The following is an 18,085-nucleotide window of genomic DNA, read 5'->3' as shown; positions in this document are numbered from 1 at the left end:
AAAAATAAATAAGCATTAATTAAAAAAAAAAAAAAAAAAGAACAAGGTAAGAAATGCTTCAGACTTGTAACCTCCTAATTATCTTACTATTACCTAAACTCTAGAGCTTAGTTACGTCTCCTGAATCTGAATGGTGGAAATACTATACAATGATGTGCTGGTGCGCATCTCTGTGACTCTGTAATCAGTGGCACCATGTTGGTAACTTGAAATCACCATTGTGGGAATATTTACACCCAAGGAATCACCAAACACCACATATGAGAGCTTCATTCATTGTTCTATTTTTATACTTTTAAAATTAGATATAGCTGACATGTAACATTAGTTTCGAATGTACAACATAATCGTCAAACATCTGAATATATTTTGAAGCCACTTACTGGTTTGTTGATTGTGTAAAGCTACCCTGTTCATCACAATTGTCACTAGCCCCATGTGGCGTCTGAGCACTTGAAATGTGGCTAGCCCAGATATGGATGTATTGTAAATGTTAAATCACACTGGATTAGAAAGACTTAGCATGGAAAAAGTGTAAAATATGTCATTTACAATTCTTATATTGAATATATGTTGAAATGATAATATTTTTATATATTGGGTTAAGTATATTATTGGAATGGATTGTGGCTGTTTTTTTTTTTTTTTTTTAATGTGGGTACTAGAAAATTTTAAATTATATGTATGGCTTGCATCGCACTTCTGTAGACAGCCCTGGTCTAGATTTAAGTATTGGAAAAAATGTTGTGTGGATTAAACTTAAAAGTGTATCATCTCTGTAGCCATTACACTGTGAACGGCAAAAAAAACCAAACCAAAACAAAAAAACCCCTGACAGCATAACCTTCTGGTGTTCAAAAACTATTATTTGATTCTCTGAAATAATCACTCATACCTTTGAGGAAAGAGTGAGGCTCCAGCATTCATCTTCATTGCTGTGTTTTCATCCCAACCAATAAACTGAAAATAGGCACCAGTGCTCGTGTGGGGGCTACACTTGCTCGTCAGTTGCAACCACAGGCTAGCTGTGGACGTGGAGCTTTGCAAAAACCAATTGAAAGCATTTTGCAAGGGTCAGTGGCTTTCTAGAGTTTACCATAAAGAATAGTTTATTATTATTGTAAATATTATCAGTGAAACTTGTGATAAGCCTACGTACAGCAGCATCTGGCTGGCTCAGTGGGTGGAACACGTGACTCTTGATCTTGGGATTGTAAATTCGGGCCCCACATTGGGTATAGAGATTACCGAATGCAGTAACATCTTAAAAAACAAAACAAAACAAAAAACCTAAGTACATACATATGTACATATATGCGTGTGTATATATGTGTGTGTGTGTATATTTATGTGCACATATTTTTTTTTTCAAAGAGCTAATAAAGTTTTTATCAGCACACGGCTGTCTCCAACCTTTCTGCTTCCCCTAGCCCACTTCCCGGGCCCTGCCTTCTGCATTACTGCCAGACTTTCTACCCGCCCCCCCCCCCCCCATCCTTCATTTCTGAATTTGCAGGCTTCAGAGATGTGGAGTAGAGGCCCCGCCCGACTTTGTTCCTCTCAAGATACCTTTTTTCAGTGTGTTCTCCTCTTACCCATCGTGGCTGGCATCTCAGTTTCTGGACACCAGCCCTGAACGGTCAGTCACAGTGCCACCAAAATCCTGTTCCTGGGCTGGACATTTAGTGGGAGCCCTGCCTGCGCTCTTGCCCTGAGACTCTAGAGGCAGGAAATCATCTTGGGCAGTGACTCCCAACACCACTACAGGGATGTAAGATGGCAACAGCCGTTCCCAGTCCCATGGAAGATGGGTCTGAAGTGAGGCGGAGGGGGGGCTCAGCCACAGAGAGGGGCATCGTGCAGGTGGATGGTGTTCAGAGTGCTGGGGACACGGCTCTGTACATTTCTCGTACCCTCGTATCAAAAACAGTGAGTTCAGCTTAGGGCAATTCTGTCCTAGATGCTGCACAAGAAAACATTGCCCCTCCCAGGCTCTGCCTGCCGAGGAACCCAGAAGGACACATCGGCCAAGACTACTAAGAGGTGATGGGCACCTGAGGGTAAGACTAGCAATCCTGTTTAGGGTAAACCACAAACAGCAACATATACATGTCAGGGGTGAGGCATGGCTTCAGGAGATTCCGGCGGGGTGTGTCTGGGGGGGGGGGGCGCGCGTGTTGGTTGAAGGACAGTGCAGGGGCCAAAGCTCCATTATGGTGGGGAGACACTGAGTGGGTAGCCATGGGCTCTGAATATCGGGGTTAGCTCCCTGAAGGAAGCAGAGTTCAGAAACATGGGCTCAAACACAAGAGTCTGGGGTACAAGGTAAAGACAGGGAGACAGGCACTCTTGCTGCTGGGAAATCAAAAAGGGATCGGAGTCCCCAGGGAAACCCTAAACGTTACTGGTGGTTTCCTAGGTAGTGACCATTGCCTCAATAACAGTAATGAGAATAATTAATAATAATAATAGCAGCTAACATTTATTGTGGGGCCAGCATTTTACGTCTCAACTGCAACGGTGTCAGGGGATAATCCTTCTTCTTCCCTTTGTGTAGAAGAGGAAACAGACGAGCGAGGACAACGAACTAGCTGTGGAGCGCAGCGTTTCGGAACGGCGCCCGGGACCGGAGCCCTGGCCCCGCAACCCCACACGGCCATGGCATTGCCTCTGCAGTGCTGTCACCTGCACCGCTCTGAACGCCCACGCTGCGTTTCTACAGGCTTCCCCTTCACGGTTCCTTTTGATGATTTTCTAAATGTCGTGCAGTTGACAGAGCGGTTTTATTCTTGTTTAGACGACGACACTGGGACACAAAGAGGCAGCTTGAAGCGCTTTTCACTAGTCCGGAGCTAATGGAGAAAAAGAAGGGTGATGCAGCAGGTTTTCATGTGGCTAACTTTATTTAGCCTAAAGGATTGAACGAACTTCCGAGAGGTGTCCTTCCTACTGTGGAATTGTCCTTTTCCTTTATGAACTGATGAAGGGAGTGGATGCTATGTGTTGCTTTCCTTTATGTCCCATTTTGGCAAAATGAAAGGCTGGCAGCCCTGGCCCCTGATTTGCAATCCTAATTGGTGGTGGGCTGTCAGGGTCCCACTCCGATGTCCTGGAGCCCCAGGGCTTGCTGGGTGCTCTCTCACGGCACACCTCTTCCAGGCCGGGGCACTTGCTCAGGTGCACTTTTGCCGCTACGTATGAAGGATACCCACAGAGCAGTGCCCAGCCTGCCTTCCACCAGTTGGGAAGATGCCCTCCATTACCCCTGCCTGCGGAGGAAGGGGTCTCAGAGAGGACAATGGGCCCGGCTGATCTGCCAGCTGAGGATGTGCAGAGGGAACACCCTGGGTGTTCTGGTTTCAGAGAGTGCAGTGTCCCCATCAACCCTCTTTCAAATCTGCCTCAGCCTGCCTGGGGCCCCTTCTCCCACACCCCACTAATGTTCCACTTGCTTGCTCGGAGGGGGATGGGGGGGGGGAGTCAAGCAGAGATCTTCCCACCCTTGGCCCATCTGTCCTAAAAGCCACGATTCATCCACCTTTTCTTCCTTTTGAGGATTTTCCATGGCAGCCTGGAGGCTCCTCTCTCCTGATTTGGCTAGATTCCAAGACCATCAAGACCTATTTGAGGGGCGCCTGGGTGGCTTAGTCGGTTGAGTGGCCGACTTCTACTCAGATCATGATCTTAGTTTGTGGGTTCAAGCCCCGCGTCAGGCTCTGTGCTAACAGCTCGGAGCCTGGAGCCTGCTTCAGACTCTGTGTCTCCCTCTCCCTCTGCCCCTCCCCCACTGGTACTCTGTCTGTCTCTCTCTCTGTCTCTCTCTCTCAAAAATAAATAAACGTTAAAAAAAATTTTTTAAAGAGCTATTTGAACAACAACAAAAAAATCAGGACCACGTGAGGGGAGCAAGTTCCTAGAGGATAAATGTTCTCTATCTCTTGTAAATGGAAATTATCTTTGGGTTACCTGTGCTTCTGAATTACCTGTGTCATGGTTCATTCTTCATTTTTGTGTTTTTTTTTTTAATTTTTTAAAATATTTACTTATTGTTGGGAGAGCAAGAGACACAGCATGAGCAGGGGTGGGGCAGAGAGAGAGGGAGACACAGAATCCAAAGCAGGCTCCAGGCTCTGAGCGGTCAGCAAAGAGCCCGATGTGGGGCTCGAACCCACGAACTGTGAGACCATGACCTGAGCCAAAGTCGGATGCTTAACCGACTGAGCCCCCGGGCGTCCCTCATTCTTCATTTTTGGATGGCTTTTTCTTCCTCCTCCACTAGCACTGGCGAGAGATAGTGACTGTATTCCAGTCTAGAATGGGGGACCAAGAAATAGCTGAGGCAGAGGGAGAGACTGGAAAAATATTTTTCTTCCCTCAAGCTGTACTGTGATAAGCCCACAGCCGACTGAGGGAACATTAGAGAATCGGGCCAGCGAGGTTGGGTGATGGGACCTGAGAATCTCCAACCCTGAGAAGGCCAGCCACTGAGGGAGCTAGACAAGAGACCATCTCTGCTGCGCACATGACAGGGAGCCGAGGTCCTGTGTCCTCGAGGGGGCGGTGGTCAGACTCGAAGCAGAACTTTTTTAAGGCCAAGTTGTGAGACACGAAGACTCCGGAGTCTCCTCAGAAGGTGCTCGAAAGGAGCAGAGATGCCTTTACCTGGAGTGGTTGCAGAAGTGGTGGCTGTCTTCAGCCGGCTGGACTGGCCTGGCTATCGTGCCATCGTCTGGAGAAAGGACAGTGCCCGGAAGAGCCCACTTACCTGACAAGGGCCACCTCCTTCGTGCTCCTCCAGATTCTTCCTGCTGGTCTAGGATTTCATTTTGATACTTCTGCTCCCACAGCCCAGCCAGCTTCTCGGGATAAAGTGCCCACGCCGGTCTGCCTCAGCTCCATTCCCTTCAAAAGTAGCCTTCCCCGCATGCTGGGTCCACACTAGCCCACCTTCACCACCTGCTTGAGGCTCCCCCCTTACCCCCTCCTGCTCCTTCTCCAGGGCCAATGCTACCAGCTTCCCTGGCCACCTCTGGCATGGGAGACCAGGGCTTCAAGGGGAGCTGGATCTATGTGCTGCTCTGACAGCCCCCCCAAACATTGAGGGGATCAGCCTCTATGACTGGCAGGTGACAACGTGGCCACAGCCTCACTGGGGAAATCTGAGATAGGTTACGTGGCAATTCACAGGCATAAAAGGAACCTAGCCTGGTGCCTAGGACGTGGAGGTATCAGTCTTCAGATGATGGAACGTGATGGAAGTTCCAGCAAACAATGGGCAGGGAACCCACAGGACATCAGGGATGGGTGGGAACGCACAGCAGCTGGGTGGGCAGAGGCAGATGGTTCCCACACCGGGAGGCAGGGCGGTGATGTGGAAACAGTGTGGGCTTTGGAGAGACAGACCTCATGGAATCCTGGCCCCATGTGCTGGCTCTGTGACCCTGGCTGCAGCACGTCTCTGTCTTAGGAAAAACAACACCCACCTCAGAAAAGTGACGCAGGAGGCGTGCCCAGATCAGGAGATTCTGGTCCACAGTGGGTGCCCCGTAAACACTGGTTTCTAATCCCTCTTCTCAGACCCCTGCTTGGTACTCTGGACCCAAAGCATAGGAAAGGGCTGGGGGACTGAGGCTTCACAGAAGGAGAGAAGGAACAGAGTAGTGATCAAGCCAAGAGGGCTCAGCCCCCTTGGTGGGCACCCCAGGTTCTATGTGGGACCCCTTTTGTTCTCCTCGCCTTCCAAAGATGGCCTGAGGGTGCCAACCTTCACATCTATGGCCAGCTTGACCCACGACAGTCCCTTGCAGTCCCCCAGCTGGGCTGCTGCCATATCTGGCTTGGCTTGCTGCAGGGTCCCCTCCAGTGGGATGTCCCAAGGGCCTGCTCCCATCAGTGGCCATGGTGGCAGCCGGGGTCGGAGTCCCATGGAGAGGGGGGTGGTTAGTCCACCAGCCTGTGCTCAGTGCAAGCGGTGTGCTAGGCACAAGAGTGCAGACGTGAGGACCACTCAGGCTTTGGGGGAGGTGATGGAAAGGACGAGTAAGGTGGGTTGGGGACTTTATTCATTTGCACCGGCTTTTCCTCCGCCTGTATCCTTCCTGAGTGGCTGCTCCTGCCTGTAGGACTAGAAGCTTCCTGAGTGCAGGAACTGTAACTGTGCTTTCTTTTTTCTGCATCCACTCCACAGAGCATCACGTAGCTGTGAGGAGAGGGAAGCAGAACAGTGGCACAGATCCAGAGGCAAGAGGTGAGCCTTATTGCGACACTCTTACACACCTGTAACCGGCTCCCTTTCCTGCCCCTCACCCTCTGTTGGTGCCCCATAACCCCTGCCACCCTGTCCCTCGGCACATGGCCACGTCTTACCTGACACAAGTCCGGGCTATTAGGTGTAAATGTCCTCACTGCGCCCACTCCCCATGTCCCTCTCAGAGCTCATGCTGCCATCTTAATGTGTCGACCCCATCTCTACTCCCTCATTCTCAGACCTTGCTACATTTACTAGAGTTCGGACCTCTTTCTCCACTGATTACATTCTCAGCTCTGGGCACTCATTAGAATCCCTTCCGCAGCTTTGGAGAGATGCTGCGAATGCCTGGGCCCCACCCCAGCAGACCACCATAACTGGTTTGGGATGGTGGCTGAGACAGCCGTATTTCAAGTTCTCAGGTTATTTTAAAAACATTTGTTTTAATGTTTATTTATTTTTGAGAGAGAGGCAGAGTGCGAGTGGGGGAGGGGCAGAGGGAGTGGGAAACACAGAATTCGAAGTGAGCTCCAGGCTCTGAGTTGTCCGCACAGAGCCCGACACAAGCCTCGAACCCATGAATGGTGAGATCATGAGCTGAGTGGAAGTCAGTCGCTTAACTGGCCGAGCCACCCAGGCGCCCCTCCCGGGTTATTTTTGAGCCTTTGTGAAGAACCACTGCTTTTGGCAACCGTGATCAAATGACCACCTAGACTCATGTGACTTCATGGCCACCCTGCCTGTAAGTCATTAGCATTATTCCATTTCCTCAGAGCCCTGCTTGTATCCCAAGTCATCCAGCAACTCCTACCTGGTCTGTCGCCCACAGCCAGCTGAGATCCCTCACTCCAGCACCTGCCAAGCTCCGTAACTTGAGTCTCTACTAACTTAGGCCTTGGTAGGTGCTCCTGACTGTCTCCTGCAGGAAGCTCCTCTCAGCCTGCAGCACCTTGATCTGCTGCTTTAGAAAATGAACTCAAAACCCAGGATAACCCTGCCCACCCAGGAGACCCCCATGAGCCAAAGGGCACAAAGGGATATGGGAGAGTTCTTCACTTCCTTTCCAAATCTGGATAAGAAACCAGCAGGATCTAGAGAAGCAGCCTCCATCCTCCCCCCCCCCCCCCCGCCCCAGCCCCATTTGAGAATCTAGAATTCTTCTAAGCCTTTCAGCTGGAAAGGTCTTTCTGCTATCCCAGAACCTCAGTTCTTACTGCTGCAAAGGTAGCAGAGACAGCAGGTGTATGTGGATCCTTTGCTGAGGCACAGTTCTGAAAGACAGTGTCTCTACCCAGTTCTGAAAATACACACACACACACACACACACACACACACACACACACAGGCTTCACCATGTTGACCAGTGAAGCAAACTTGCTGCTGAGTCTTGATCTGTTCATCCTCCTCCACCCACATGGTGGTGTTGACTTCCAAGTTGAGAGAGGTGAGAGGCTGAAGCTGATGGCCACCTCCTGGGTGGCAGGGGTTTGAGGCTGGCCCTGGTGGCCTTGGGCTAAGCCCCAACCACTACTCTAAAGTTCTGTCTGCCAACCCAGCCCATTCATCCCTTTCTCCAATCCCTCTACCTCCAATTTTGTAAGCTCTTCAAGCCCCCAAGGACTTCCTGACTGAAGTTTGGCAGCTCATGCTTGTCGCTGGGGGTGGGGGGTCTGTCTGTCTTCCTTACACCTCTCCTCACCCCAGGGTAGACAGCCATCTGGGCGGGAGCCAACTGTACAGTCACTAAAATTTATAGCCTACCCTGACCCCCAACTCACTTCTCCCAAGTCCAGCCTCAGGCTCCAAAAACTTGTTCCCCATATGGACATCCTACAGGCCCCAAGTGTGGGGTCCCCATAAGCTCCACCCTTTCTGAGCGACCCCTCTCCCAAAAGGCCAGGCCTCTGAGCAACGAGGAAAGAGTTGAACAGATACAGACACCTGCCTGCCAAACCCCTACCTTCCCTCTAGGAAAGAACCAGTTCTTAGATGGAGGCCAGGGTCCCAGTCGGGAGCAGGACCATGTCTGTCAGTAGACACAGGTAATTCTTTTGTTGAAAGCCACAAACCACACTGCACACACCCCCTTCCTCTATTCTTCCTTTCTTCTCTCCCTCTTCTTCTCCCTCCCTCCTCCCAAAGTCAGCCCATGCTTCATTCCCCTGCAGCTCCAACACTGCCTAGCCCCTGGGCCACGTGTGCTCTGAGAACTCCTTTTCCTGCTCCGCAGAAAAAATTAACATAGAACTGTGGGCTGCACAGGTAATATGCAGTGTGTACTGTGTGTGTGTCTGTGTGTGCCTGTGTGGTGCCTGCTCCAGTGAGTACCCAAGGAACTGAGTACGTGCACACACCTTGACTACTCAGACACCAAGCCATTAGATTGTGCTGTTTATTGACGATGCGATAGGAGGGTTCTAAGAAGAAAGGGGATGCAGAGGGCCTCCTCTTCTCTGCTTCTGGACACAGGAGAGTGAAGAGAGATGCTGAGCTGTACTGGGTCCCGCTCAGAGTGAGCCATGAGATGGAGCCAAGGTGGGATGGGGACTGGCTTCTCTTGGTTGTTGTCCTTCAGTCCTCCTTGTCTTGAACACAGAACCAGCCACTAGCCTAGGCAGGAGCTGGGACAAAGGCCCCAGTGTGAGAGCTGGGGCTCGGTGTGAGCCCCAGGGAGCCAGACAGAGTATTTAGCGACTGAGCTGGAAGCTGATGTAGAGGGCAGAAGTCTGGGAGCCTGGAGCCGAGCTGATGGCATAGGTGGGGGACCTCAGCCAAGGAAAGTAGTGCCAGGCATATGCCAGGAGGAATTTCCCCAGGTTTAGTCATCCACACCTGTCCAGGCTCAGGAAGACACCGGCCGGGAGAAGTGGGTGGCCAAGGCCAGCACTGGAGGTACGAGAGCAGGGCTGGGTAGAGAAGGGGCCGCTGGTGGGCTGGGGAAGAGCGTGTGTGGGAGACAGCTGGGGATGCACGGGTGGCAGGAGGGCATCGGACGGCCCTCTCTACCTGCTGGCTTTCTTGGAGGATGCGCTCTGGCTGGAGCCCTTCCCCAGGGTATCCTTGTAGTCGCTGGTGCTGCCCCGGCTCCTGCCCTCCCCACCGCGGACACTGCACACGCCCGAGATGCAGCTGCTGCTGTTGGCCACGTAGCCGCCGCTGACAGAGCTGGGCCGGAGGCCATAGCCACTGCTGCCGCTGGTGCTGCTGATGATGGCTGCAGAGGGAGAGCAGGGTCAGCTCCCCTCAGGGGGCAGAACCAGAGGAGGTTACCCTTCCCTGGGACAGAGGGGCCTCTTGGGACGATGGGTTAGGTGAGGGCTTTGGTTATAGCCACATGCAGTTTGGATAAGGAGGAAGCAGTCCTGGGCTGGGATCCAGGAGACCTGATTGCTGGCCATGCCTCTGCCATCTGGCTGTTTGATTTCAAGGTTTTTTGCTCTCTGATCCTTAGGTGCTCATGTATACACACAGTGGGGGGACTAAGGCCCTTTCTGGTCTGCAGATTCTACAGCTTTAGGTCCAAGCATACAAGTACTTACAGATGCTGACAGGGGAGGGAAATTCTCCTGACATCCTGTTAGGGAGAGAAATAAAATAAGACCAAGCAGCCATCCAACCCACAATCTATTGACCTCAAAGCCAGTGTCCCCAACAGCCTGATGTGGGTTTCTGAACCCAGTGGGCACCTGTGGAAATTCCAGGGCTTCTTTGGAACAAGCAGAGCTTGGAAAGCTCTGGGCGCTGCCCCTGAATCTTTGGGGTAACCGGGCAACAACCCAAGTCAAACTGCAGTCGGCACCAGGTGCACACGTAGGGTGTCATGCACACTTCCCAAGGTCAGGCCCAGGCACTGAGTCTTTCCTGTCTGCTGAGAACAGTGGGGAAATGGGAATGGCTGCCCTGGGACATCTCTGACAAGTTCACCTTATACCTGGACAGATAAGGAAAGTGGAACTAGACGGTCTAACATAGTAATGGGTTTGGGTTCTGGGGTTTTGGTTTTGGTTTTGGTTGGGGAGCTGGGTGGTATGCTAAGTACGCCAGGCTCGAAGGAGCTAATCCCTGAAGCACAGCGCCTGGCATGAAGTGAGCGCTCACGCCAGGGCAGGTGTTATTAATTACTGTTATTATTCCCATCACTGCCACCCCTTCACCACCAAGAACGCATCTTATTCTGGAGAGTGTGCTAAGCTTTCTGCTTTCATCCTTCTCAAATCCCCGGGGCTCTCCTGCCAGAGCACCTACACACACACACACCTGCACTCCTCGCTCTCCAGCAGCTTGCGGTAGGTGGCGATCTCCATGTCCAGGGCCAGCTTCAGGCTCATGAGCTCCTGGTACTCCCGCAGCATCCGGGCCAGCTCCTCCTTGGCCTGGTGCAGGGCGGCCTCCAGCTCGTCCAGCTTGGCCCGGGCGTCCTTCAGGGCACTGTCGCCCCGCTGCTCGGCATCGGCGATGGCCGTCTCCAGGTTGGAAGCCTAAACAGGGAGTTGGAGAGGTTCAAAAACTGGAAGGGGTAATTCGAGTCATCCAAATCCAAATCTCACTAGCGCTTGCTGATTCCCGGGCAGGGATGCCCACCTCCACCCTTCACACCTCCCATTCCTCTTCTAGGCCGGGGCCCTTCCTGGAGCTGGCTATCTCCACTCGTGTTTAGGCATTGGTAGTGATGAAAAATAGCACGTCCTGCCCTCCTGGGGCGATCGTGGCCAATTCAGTACCACGTCAGTTCATCGCAAAGACATTTACTTGGCCACCCATGTGCCAAGGATACAAAATGAATAAGAATGTGATTGGCTTTCTGCTCTGGAACTGTTTAAAGTCTGGGAGGAGAGACCATTGGAATATGGTGTTGTAGATACAATGATAGTGGCCACCCAGGGGCATAGGACCACCGACAAGGAGTGCAGGGAAGTAGATTTCCCAGAACCAACTATTATTTCCCGAGTGCTTACCATATGTCTGGTACTGCACTCAGCCCTTTATACGCATTTTATGTACCTAAGCCCACGTAGTCCTGTGCAGAAGGGATGATGAACTTGTCCCACATCACAGAGCCACTAAGTGTTAGAGCCCAGGGGCAGATGGAAAGATCACTAGACTAGCAGCCACAGTTGATGCCGATCACAGCTCTGCCACTTGCCAGCTTGCAACCCTCTTAACTTCTCTGAGCCTCAGTCTCATCTGCAACAATGGGTAATGCTTGCCTCATAGAGTCTTTGGGACGATTCAATCTGATAAAATGGTAGGAGCTGCTGCTATTGATATTATACAAATGCATCTTGTCTTCTCACCTTAAAGCCGAGACTGCAGCCTATATTCCTGGGAGTGGTTCCAAGCAAGGCCTTAATAAAGCACTTTAATGGGTGCTGTCTGAGCCCACTTACCAATCATTTCATCCAAAAATGTTTACTAAGCTTCTACTATGTGCCAGGCACTATGCTCCATGCTGGGAAAACAATGGGGAACAAAGCAGCCAGCTCCCTGCCTTCTTCCAGTCTAGTGGAAGACAGGACAGGCTGGTATCAGGCAATTGTCAAAGAGTGACAAGACAAGAGAAGTCCAGGTGCCGGCAGAGCATGTGACTAGGAAAGAGGGAACAGGGGTGTGGGCCTAGTCCATTCTGGAGAATGAGAGTAGGCTTCCTGTGGGAGAGGCTTCGAAGCAGAGGTCCTTGGGGTGAGTAGGAGATGAGATGCCTCAGGGATGTCTGCTCTAAGTACTCAAGACAGTGACCTCACTGTCTCCTTTCTTCTCATGGGCAGAGATCTGGGAGGCTGATATCCTCGGCCAACTCATCCCCCCTTCAATTTTGCCCTCCTGCCCTGGGCCATCAGTAGCCGGTCCCCTCACCTGCTTCTTCACATTCTCAATCTCTGAGCGGATTCTCTGGATGAGCCGGGTGAGCTCCGAGATTTCGTTCTTGGTGTTTTTGAGGTCATCCCCATGCCGGCCAGCTGCCAGCTGCAGCTCCTGGAACTGGGGACCCCAAAGTACAGGGCCATAGGTAAGCATGATGCATGTGTCATGGGAGTACAGGATGTCTGGGATGGGTGATGTCATGGGGGAAGGGCATGTTGGACACTTAACTGGACATGGTCGCTGTTCTGGGAGTGTTCAGGCCCAGCCCTCATGCCTGCTGGACTTGCCCTCCCTGGTCCTGCCTCAGCCCAGCTCACCTTGGTCTGGTACAGGGCCTCAGCCTCAGCCTTGCTCTTCAAGGCGATCTCTTCATACTGGGCGCGGACCTCGTCAATGATGCTGTCCAAGTTCAGGTCCCGGTTGTTATCCATGGACAGGATGACAGACATGTCGCTGATGTGAGACTGGATCTGAGCGATCTCCTACAGGGGAAACAGGGCTGGTCTCAGAACTTGACTATAGGAGGCCAACACCACCCCTCACCCACCGCCACCGAGCAAGGTTAGCAAATCCAGGAGATGCTAACTTAGAGGCTCTGAACCAAGGCTGTTGCTCCCTGGGCAACGTGAGCTCCCTTCAGGCCCCAGACAGACTCCCACCACCATGAAGCCAGGACCTGGACTATTTCTTTCCCAGCCAGAGGGTGCAGATTAGGAGCTTCTTGGGGCTAAAATGGGAGACGAATGGCCAACCAGGGGGCCTCCCTGAGAGAGGGGAGCCTCCTCCAGCCCCCAGAACAGAGTTTTACCCGCTGGCTGCCCTCAGAGGGGTGGGTGGAGAGACAGACTTACGGCTTCATAGAGGCACTTGAAAAACTTGATCTCCTGATCCATGGAGTCCACCTTGGCCTGGAGCTCCTCCTTATTGGCATAAGCTGCATCCACGTCCTGAAAGATGCCCCCACCATCCCTCGGTCACTACCAAGAAGACAACACCAACCCCAGCCTGGGTGCCCTGCACATGGAAATAGCTTTCCTCTTCTCTCTGAGAGGCTCATGGGAAAGGACAGAAACGAACAGAAGGGCCAGTCCTGCCCCATCCTGAGAATCTATGCTCTCAGCAGGAACGGGGTTCCCCTCTGAGGAAGGGAGCCCCAGCCAGACAGCTGGAACCCCAGCCATCAGTCATCCTTCTGACGTCTAGGGTCAAGCCCCGTGGTCTCTGGGGAGCCCCCGTGTGTCATCCTCTGCTGTTCTGTGTTGTGGACGAACCCTGTCCACGTGAAACACCCGGGAAGGCCATTATTGTCTCTGCTTTTTCATTCCCTCTCTGGGTAGTCCACTGTGGTTCTCCCTGGCCCCGCTGATTATTTTGCAATTGCCTCTCTTTCACCGAGAGCAGAGCACGCTGGTAGGCTCAGCCTTCCCTGGTCCCAGGCCAGCCCTGGGCTCAAGGCCTGCCTTCCCCCTCACCTTCTTGAGCAGCACAAACTCGTTCTCTGCAGCTGTCCGCCTGTTGATTTCTTCCTCATACCTGCAGGAAAGCCAGGGCTCAGCTGGTCAATGCGTCTCACTTAGAACCCTCTCACCGAGAACCCTCATCCCTCGAGAAAGACTCTGAACAAGAGGCAGTGTGCCCATTTGAGGGGACAGATGCTAATGGGCCACAGAGTATTGGGCTGCTGGGGCTGCCAGGCAAGGGAGGCTTCCTGGAGGAGGGGACACGGTAACCAAGTTTGAAAAAAGGAGATTGTTGAAGATCTAGGTACAAAAATGAGGGAGGAACACGTGGAGCAAATGTTCTGTGAGAAATCTCAGAGGGAGCAAGGAGCAAATTTGAAAATTTGAATCAAGCCTTTCAAATGAATGGGGGTATTTCCTTAGTCACTCCTCTTGGCCATTCGGGGAGGCGGATGGATGTAAGTCCCCTTTACCAGTGAAGACCCAGGAGCTCTGAGTGGCTTACCCAAGGTTTCCCTCACCCAACCAGACATAATCCTTTGACCACCGTCCAGCTACCTGGACATCTGTCCTATGTGCCAGATCAGAGGCTGGAAAATCAAGTTCCAGAGTTTTGTGGGAGTAATTCTGCCTGGTATGACAAGGAACATTGCCCCTCACCTCCAACGCCTTTCAGCTGGGGTAGCTGCCACTCCTGCAGAGGGAGCTCAAAGGGAAAGGGGCAGCTGTCCAGCTGCAGCAAGATCCCTTCCCCACTCACTTCTTCTTGTAGTCCTCCACCACGTCCCGCACGCTACGCAGCTCCGAGTCCAGCCGCACCCTGTCCCCAGACAGTGTCTCCAACTGCTTCCGCAGGTTGCTGATGTAGCCCTCGAGGATGGGCTCCAGGTTGTTCTTGCAGTTGTTCAGGTCCAGCTGCTGTAGCAGCTCCCACTTGGTCTCCAGCACCTGGTTCTGCTGTTCCAGGAACCGCACCTGGGACCCAAAGGACAGAAACTGTTGAGCCCCCCGTGGAAACAGTCACACCTGCCTTTCACAAGGCACTGTGCAAAGCACTCTGCCTGCATTTTCTCCTTTTCTCCTCATGACAGCTGCATGAGGTGGGCAAATCATGAACCCCGCTTAATGGAGAGGAAACTGAGCCATAGAGAATTTAGCCTCTTTCCAAGGTCCAATGGTTTGATAAGTGAGGGAGCCCAGACATGTGTCCCTGTAACTCATGCACCCAGTCGCTCAGAACCCACTATGGCCAAACCGACTCAGGGCAGGTGTGTGCCTAACAAATACTAGGACAGAGTCAGGCTGGGTCCATCTTTGGAAAGCTTGACCTTGCTGAAGATGGGAGTCTGTCCTTCATTTTATAACATGCCAAGTTCAACAAGGCTCAAAGGGCTTCCAGGTAATCTAAATGTCTGCATCAGGCTCCAGCTCCTTCATTGCCCATGTCCTCCTCCCTCAGCCCTAGTTCTGCCCCTCAGAACCATCTTCCACAGGGCAAAAATGGCACGTGGGGCATGATGGGCAGTACTCCCCATGCCACTGTGGATTCGCTGGGCCAGGAAACTGACCAGAGGGAGGGGATCTACTTATTGCTCGCTTGTGTGGTTTGGGGCAGTACAATTTTTTAAATGTGACTTAATCCACATGAGCACAGCCAGTGTCTAAATACGATTGTGTTCCTTGTCGTCATAAACACAGGACCTCAGAAAACCATCAGGGATTCAGTGCTGAGATGAGATCAGCCACCAAACTGCTTGCCCCCAGCAGATTATCCAGTCTTGCTTTGGTTTAACCAACCCTGACTCTTTCATGTAAATTCTTAAGACTAAGCATTAACCACAGAGTAAAGCCTACACCCACGACACCACAATTCACATCCAGACCACACACTGGCTAATCGGGACCACTGATAAGATATACCCGTATTTTCTGGCTCCCTGGCATTAGGCGACTGTGCTCCTCTGGACACTGAAGTTATTTGGAAACTGTCCAGGCCTTTGAGTTGGCTTCTCCCTCACTTTAGACAAACCACCTTTGTTCAGAGGTGACCGTCTTCATGAAGAAGGTAGCTCTTCTTTCCATGTCTCCAGACTTTGCCCCTTAATGGGGTTTGACCAGCCCAGCCAAAGGTCAGTCCACTCCCATGTGACCCCCAAACCCCAAACCTCAGAGCCCTTTGATCTTCCAAATGTGAAATGGTTTGGAGGAATAAAGAGCCACAGAGACAGTGCTGGCCCCTGAGGTGAGCAAGGGATCCTCTGAGCAGGCGTCTAGAGCTGGGGGACGGGAGTAGGCTCCGATGGCCACTGACCATTTCAACCATAGGCTTTGTCCTGGGCTGACCCGTCCTTGGTGCCTAACTGCCACATAGCCAGTGTAGCCCCCCATCCCCAGTACAGTCTCACTTTCCTTCCTTCCCATCCCCACCCCAGATGCCAAACCCTGGCATGGCATTTATCTCCATGCTTTTGCTGACTCATAGAATGGGAGTAATAATTGCTCATCTACCAAAAGTCAGGGGCTTATCTGGACTGCGTGATGCCTTGAGGCCTATTCCAGACCTGTGGTTCCTCCTCTTCTCAACACCCCTCCCTGATCTCTCTGAAGATAAAAATGATAGTAACAATAACCACCATTTGGGAGTACGTGTGCGGCACTGTGCCAAGATCTTCACAAGCATTTTCTTTTATAAACCTGGCGACAAACCCCGAGAAGTAGGCTATTACCTGCATTGCAAAGATGACATAGAGGCAGAGATAAATAACTCTCTACATGGCTGGCTCTGTGGCTGGCTTAGCCAAGACACAGCTGGAAAGTGATGGGGCCGGAGTGGAAGCCAGGTCTGACCTCAGAGCAGTGTGGAGACATCTTTCCCACTGCACTCTTCTGCCTCTGGCTCTCCTTGGCCAACTAAAAAAAAAAAAAAAAATTCCCATGGCCGAGCCACCCGGGAATGACCAAACTCTGATGCTTCTGATCCATGAGTCAAATGACTAGTGGAGGAGATCTGCTCGCAATGGATGGGAAAAAGACAAGCTTTCCTGGTTGCTCTGGGGCAGATTCCCTCTCACTGGCTCTCCCCACACACAGCCTGCATGGACCCCAGGCTTAGCAATGGCACCAAGCCGACCCTTGAGTAAGAAGCAGGGATCTTCCCTTTGGAGCTCCTGCCAATACCCCCCCATGAGCCTCTGCCAGCAGAGACAGACCTACCTCTGTCTTCTCTTAGGAAAGATTATGCAAGGAACCTTAAACAAGTCACCCTGATGAAAGAAAACACCTGTTTTGTGCCTCCTCATAGCTAACCTGAGGAGAATCAGTCTGGAGACATGGAAAGAAGAGTCACCTTCTTCATGAAGACGGTCACCTCTGAACAAAGGTGGTTTGTCTAAAGTGAGGGAGAAGCCAGCTCAAAGGCCTGGACAGTTTCCAAATAACTTCAGTGTCCAGAGGAGCACAGTCCTCTAACCCCAGGGAGCCAGCAAATACGGGTATATCTTATCAGTGGTCCCGATTAGCCAGTGTGTGGTCCGGATGTGAATTGTGGTGTCCCGGGTGTAGGCTTTACTCTGTGGTTAACGCTTAGTCTTAAGAATTTACATGAAAGAGTCAGGATTGGTTAAACCAGAGAATCCCTTCTCTGTAACAAAAGCTCATGTTCTAAGAAGAGAAGAGAAGTTAGACCCACCTTGTCGATGAAGGAGGCGAACTTGTTGTTCAGAGCCTTGATCTGCTCCCTCTCTTGGGCGCGCACTTTCTGGATCTCAGGGTCCAGCTCCACGTTGAGGGGGGCCAGGAGGCTCTCGTTGACAGTGACCTGATGGATGCCTCCAGGTGGGCACACAGTTGGACACACGGGCCCCAGGGCCACACTGCCAAACATGCTGCCCGCAAAGCCACTGGCCCGGCCCCGGCCAAATCCATAACCACTCTTGCCGCTGCCGCTGGCCATGTTGAGGGAGATGTTCCGGATGCCCCCCAGGCTGTAGAGGCTCCGGCTTCCGAAGCCCCCGCTGAGCCCTTTGCCCCCTGCCCGGTAGGAGGACGAGCTGCCCCCTGAGAGCACTGCTGAGCAGCCACTGAAGCCCCCCTTGGCGGCAGCCCCCGACTTGCAGGTGAACTGGCGGTTCATGCTGCTGGTGGAAATGGAGGTCAGATGCAGGAGGGGTGAAGGCCAAGTCCCACACGGGCTCTGCAGCTTGCAGTGAGGACTGGCGGGGCACCCTTCCTTATATGTGCTTGGCATTGGGGCTCGTGGATGGGCAGTCAAGAGCTTAATTCATGGGTTTGGCTTGCCTGGGAGCAAGAAGTCATTTTCTCTATGCTGAGCTAGAGATCAAGCCCTCCCCACCTCTGAAACAACATGAAACCTTCAAATTGCTGGGCTTGCAAGCCTTGCTCATGTAATTTGGGTTTTATCTAATTAACCTGCTGTTATAGGGTAATTTGCCCCAGGCCCCAGCCTCTCCAGGGGGATGTCACTGGCACTTCACCATCCCGACTAAACTTCTCTGGG

At 52.2% G+C, this 18,085-nt stretch overlaps 1 protein-coding gene across 2 annotated transcripts; it reads right to left on the bottom strand.

Annotated features, from left to right (window-relative positions):
• Positions 1 to 8,621: 8,621 nt before the first annotated feature.
• Positions 8,622 to 17,716, bottom strand: KRT71 (keratin 71). Of its 2 annotated transcripts, XM_040488032.1 has the most exons (9): positions 17,258 to 17,716; positions 14,330 to 14,544; positions 13,582 to 13,642; positions 12,961 to 13,056; positions 12,427 to 12,591; positions 12,101 to 12,226; positions 10,505 to 10,725; positions 9,787 to 9,821; positions 8,622 to 9,461 (listed from the first exon to the last, which is right to left on the bottom strand). In XM_040488032.1, the coding sequence occupies exons 1-9, from the start codon at positions 17,699 to 17,701 to the stop codon at positions 9,250 to 9,252; spliced, it is 1,575 nt and encodes a 524-aa protein (XP_040343966.1). In that variant the 5' UTR covers positions 17,702 to 17,716; the 3' UTR covers positions 8,622 to 9,249. The 2 variants fall into 2 exon arrangements, with proteins under 2 accessions (XP_040343966.1, XP_040343967.1); XM_040488033.1 differs by lacking the exons at positions 8,622 to 9,461; positions 9,787 to 9,821 and adding an exon at positions 10,239 to 10,354 and having other exon boundaries at positions 10,461 to 10,725.
• Positions 17,717 to 18,085: the final 369 nt, after the last annotated feature.

This window comes from Herpailurus yagouaroundi, unplaced genomic scaffold, assembly GCF_014898765.1.
Source record: "Herpailurus yagouaroundi ecotype Mexico unplaced genomic scaffold, PumYag 166, whole genome shotgun sequence".
Taxonomy (NCBI): domain Eukaryota; kingdom Metazoa; phylum Chordata; class Mammalia; order Carnivora; family Felidae; genus Herpailurus; species Herpailurus yagouaroundi.
The sequence above is the reverse complement of the archived record's forward strand: the minus strand, read 5'-3'. Positions and strand labels throughout refer to the sequence as shown.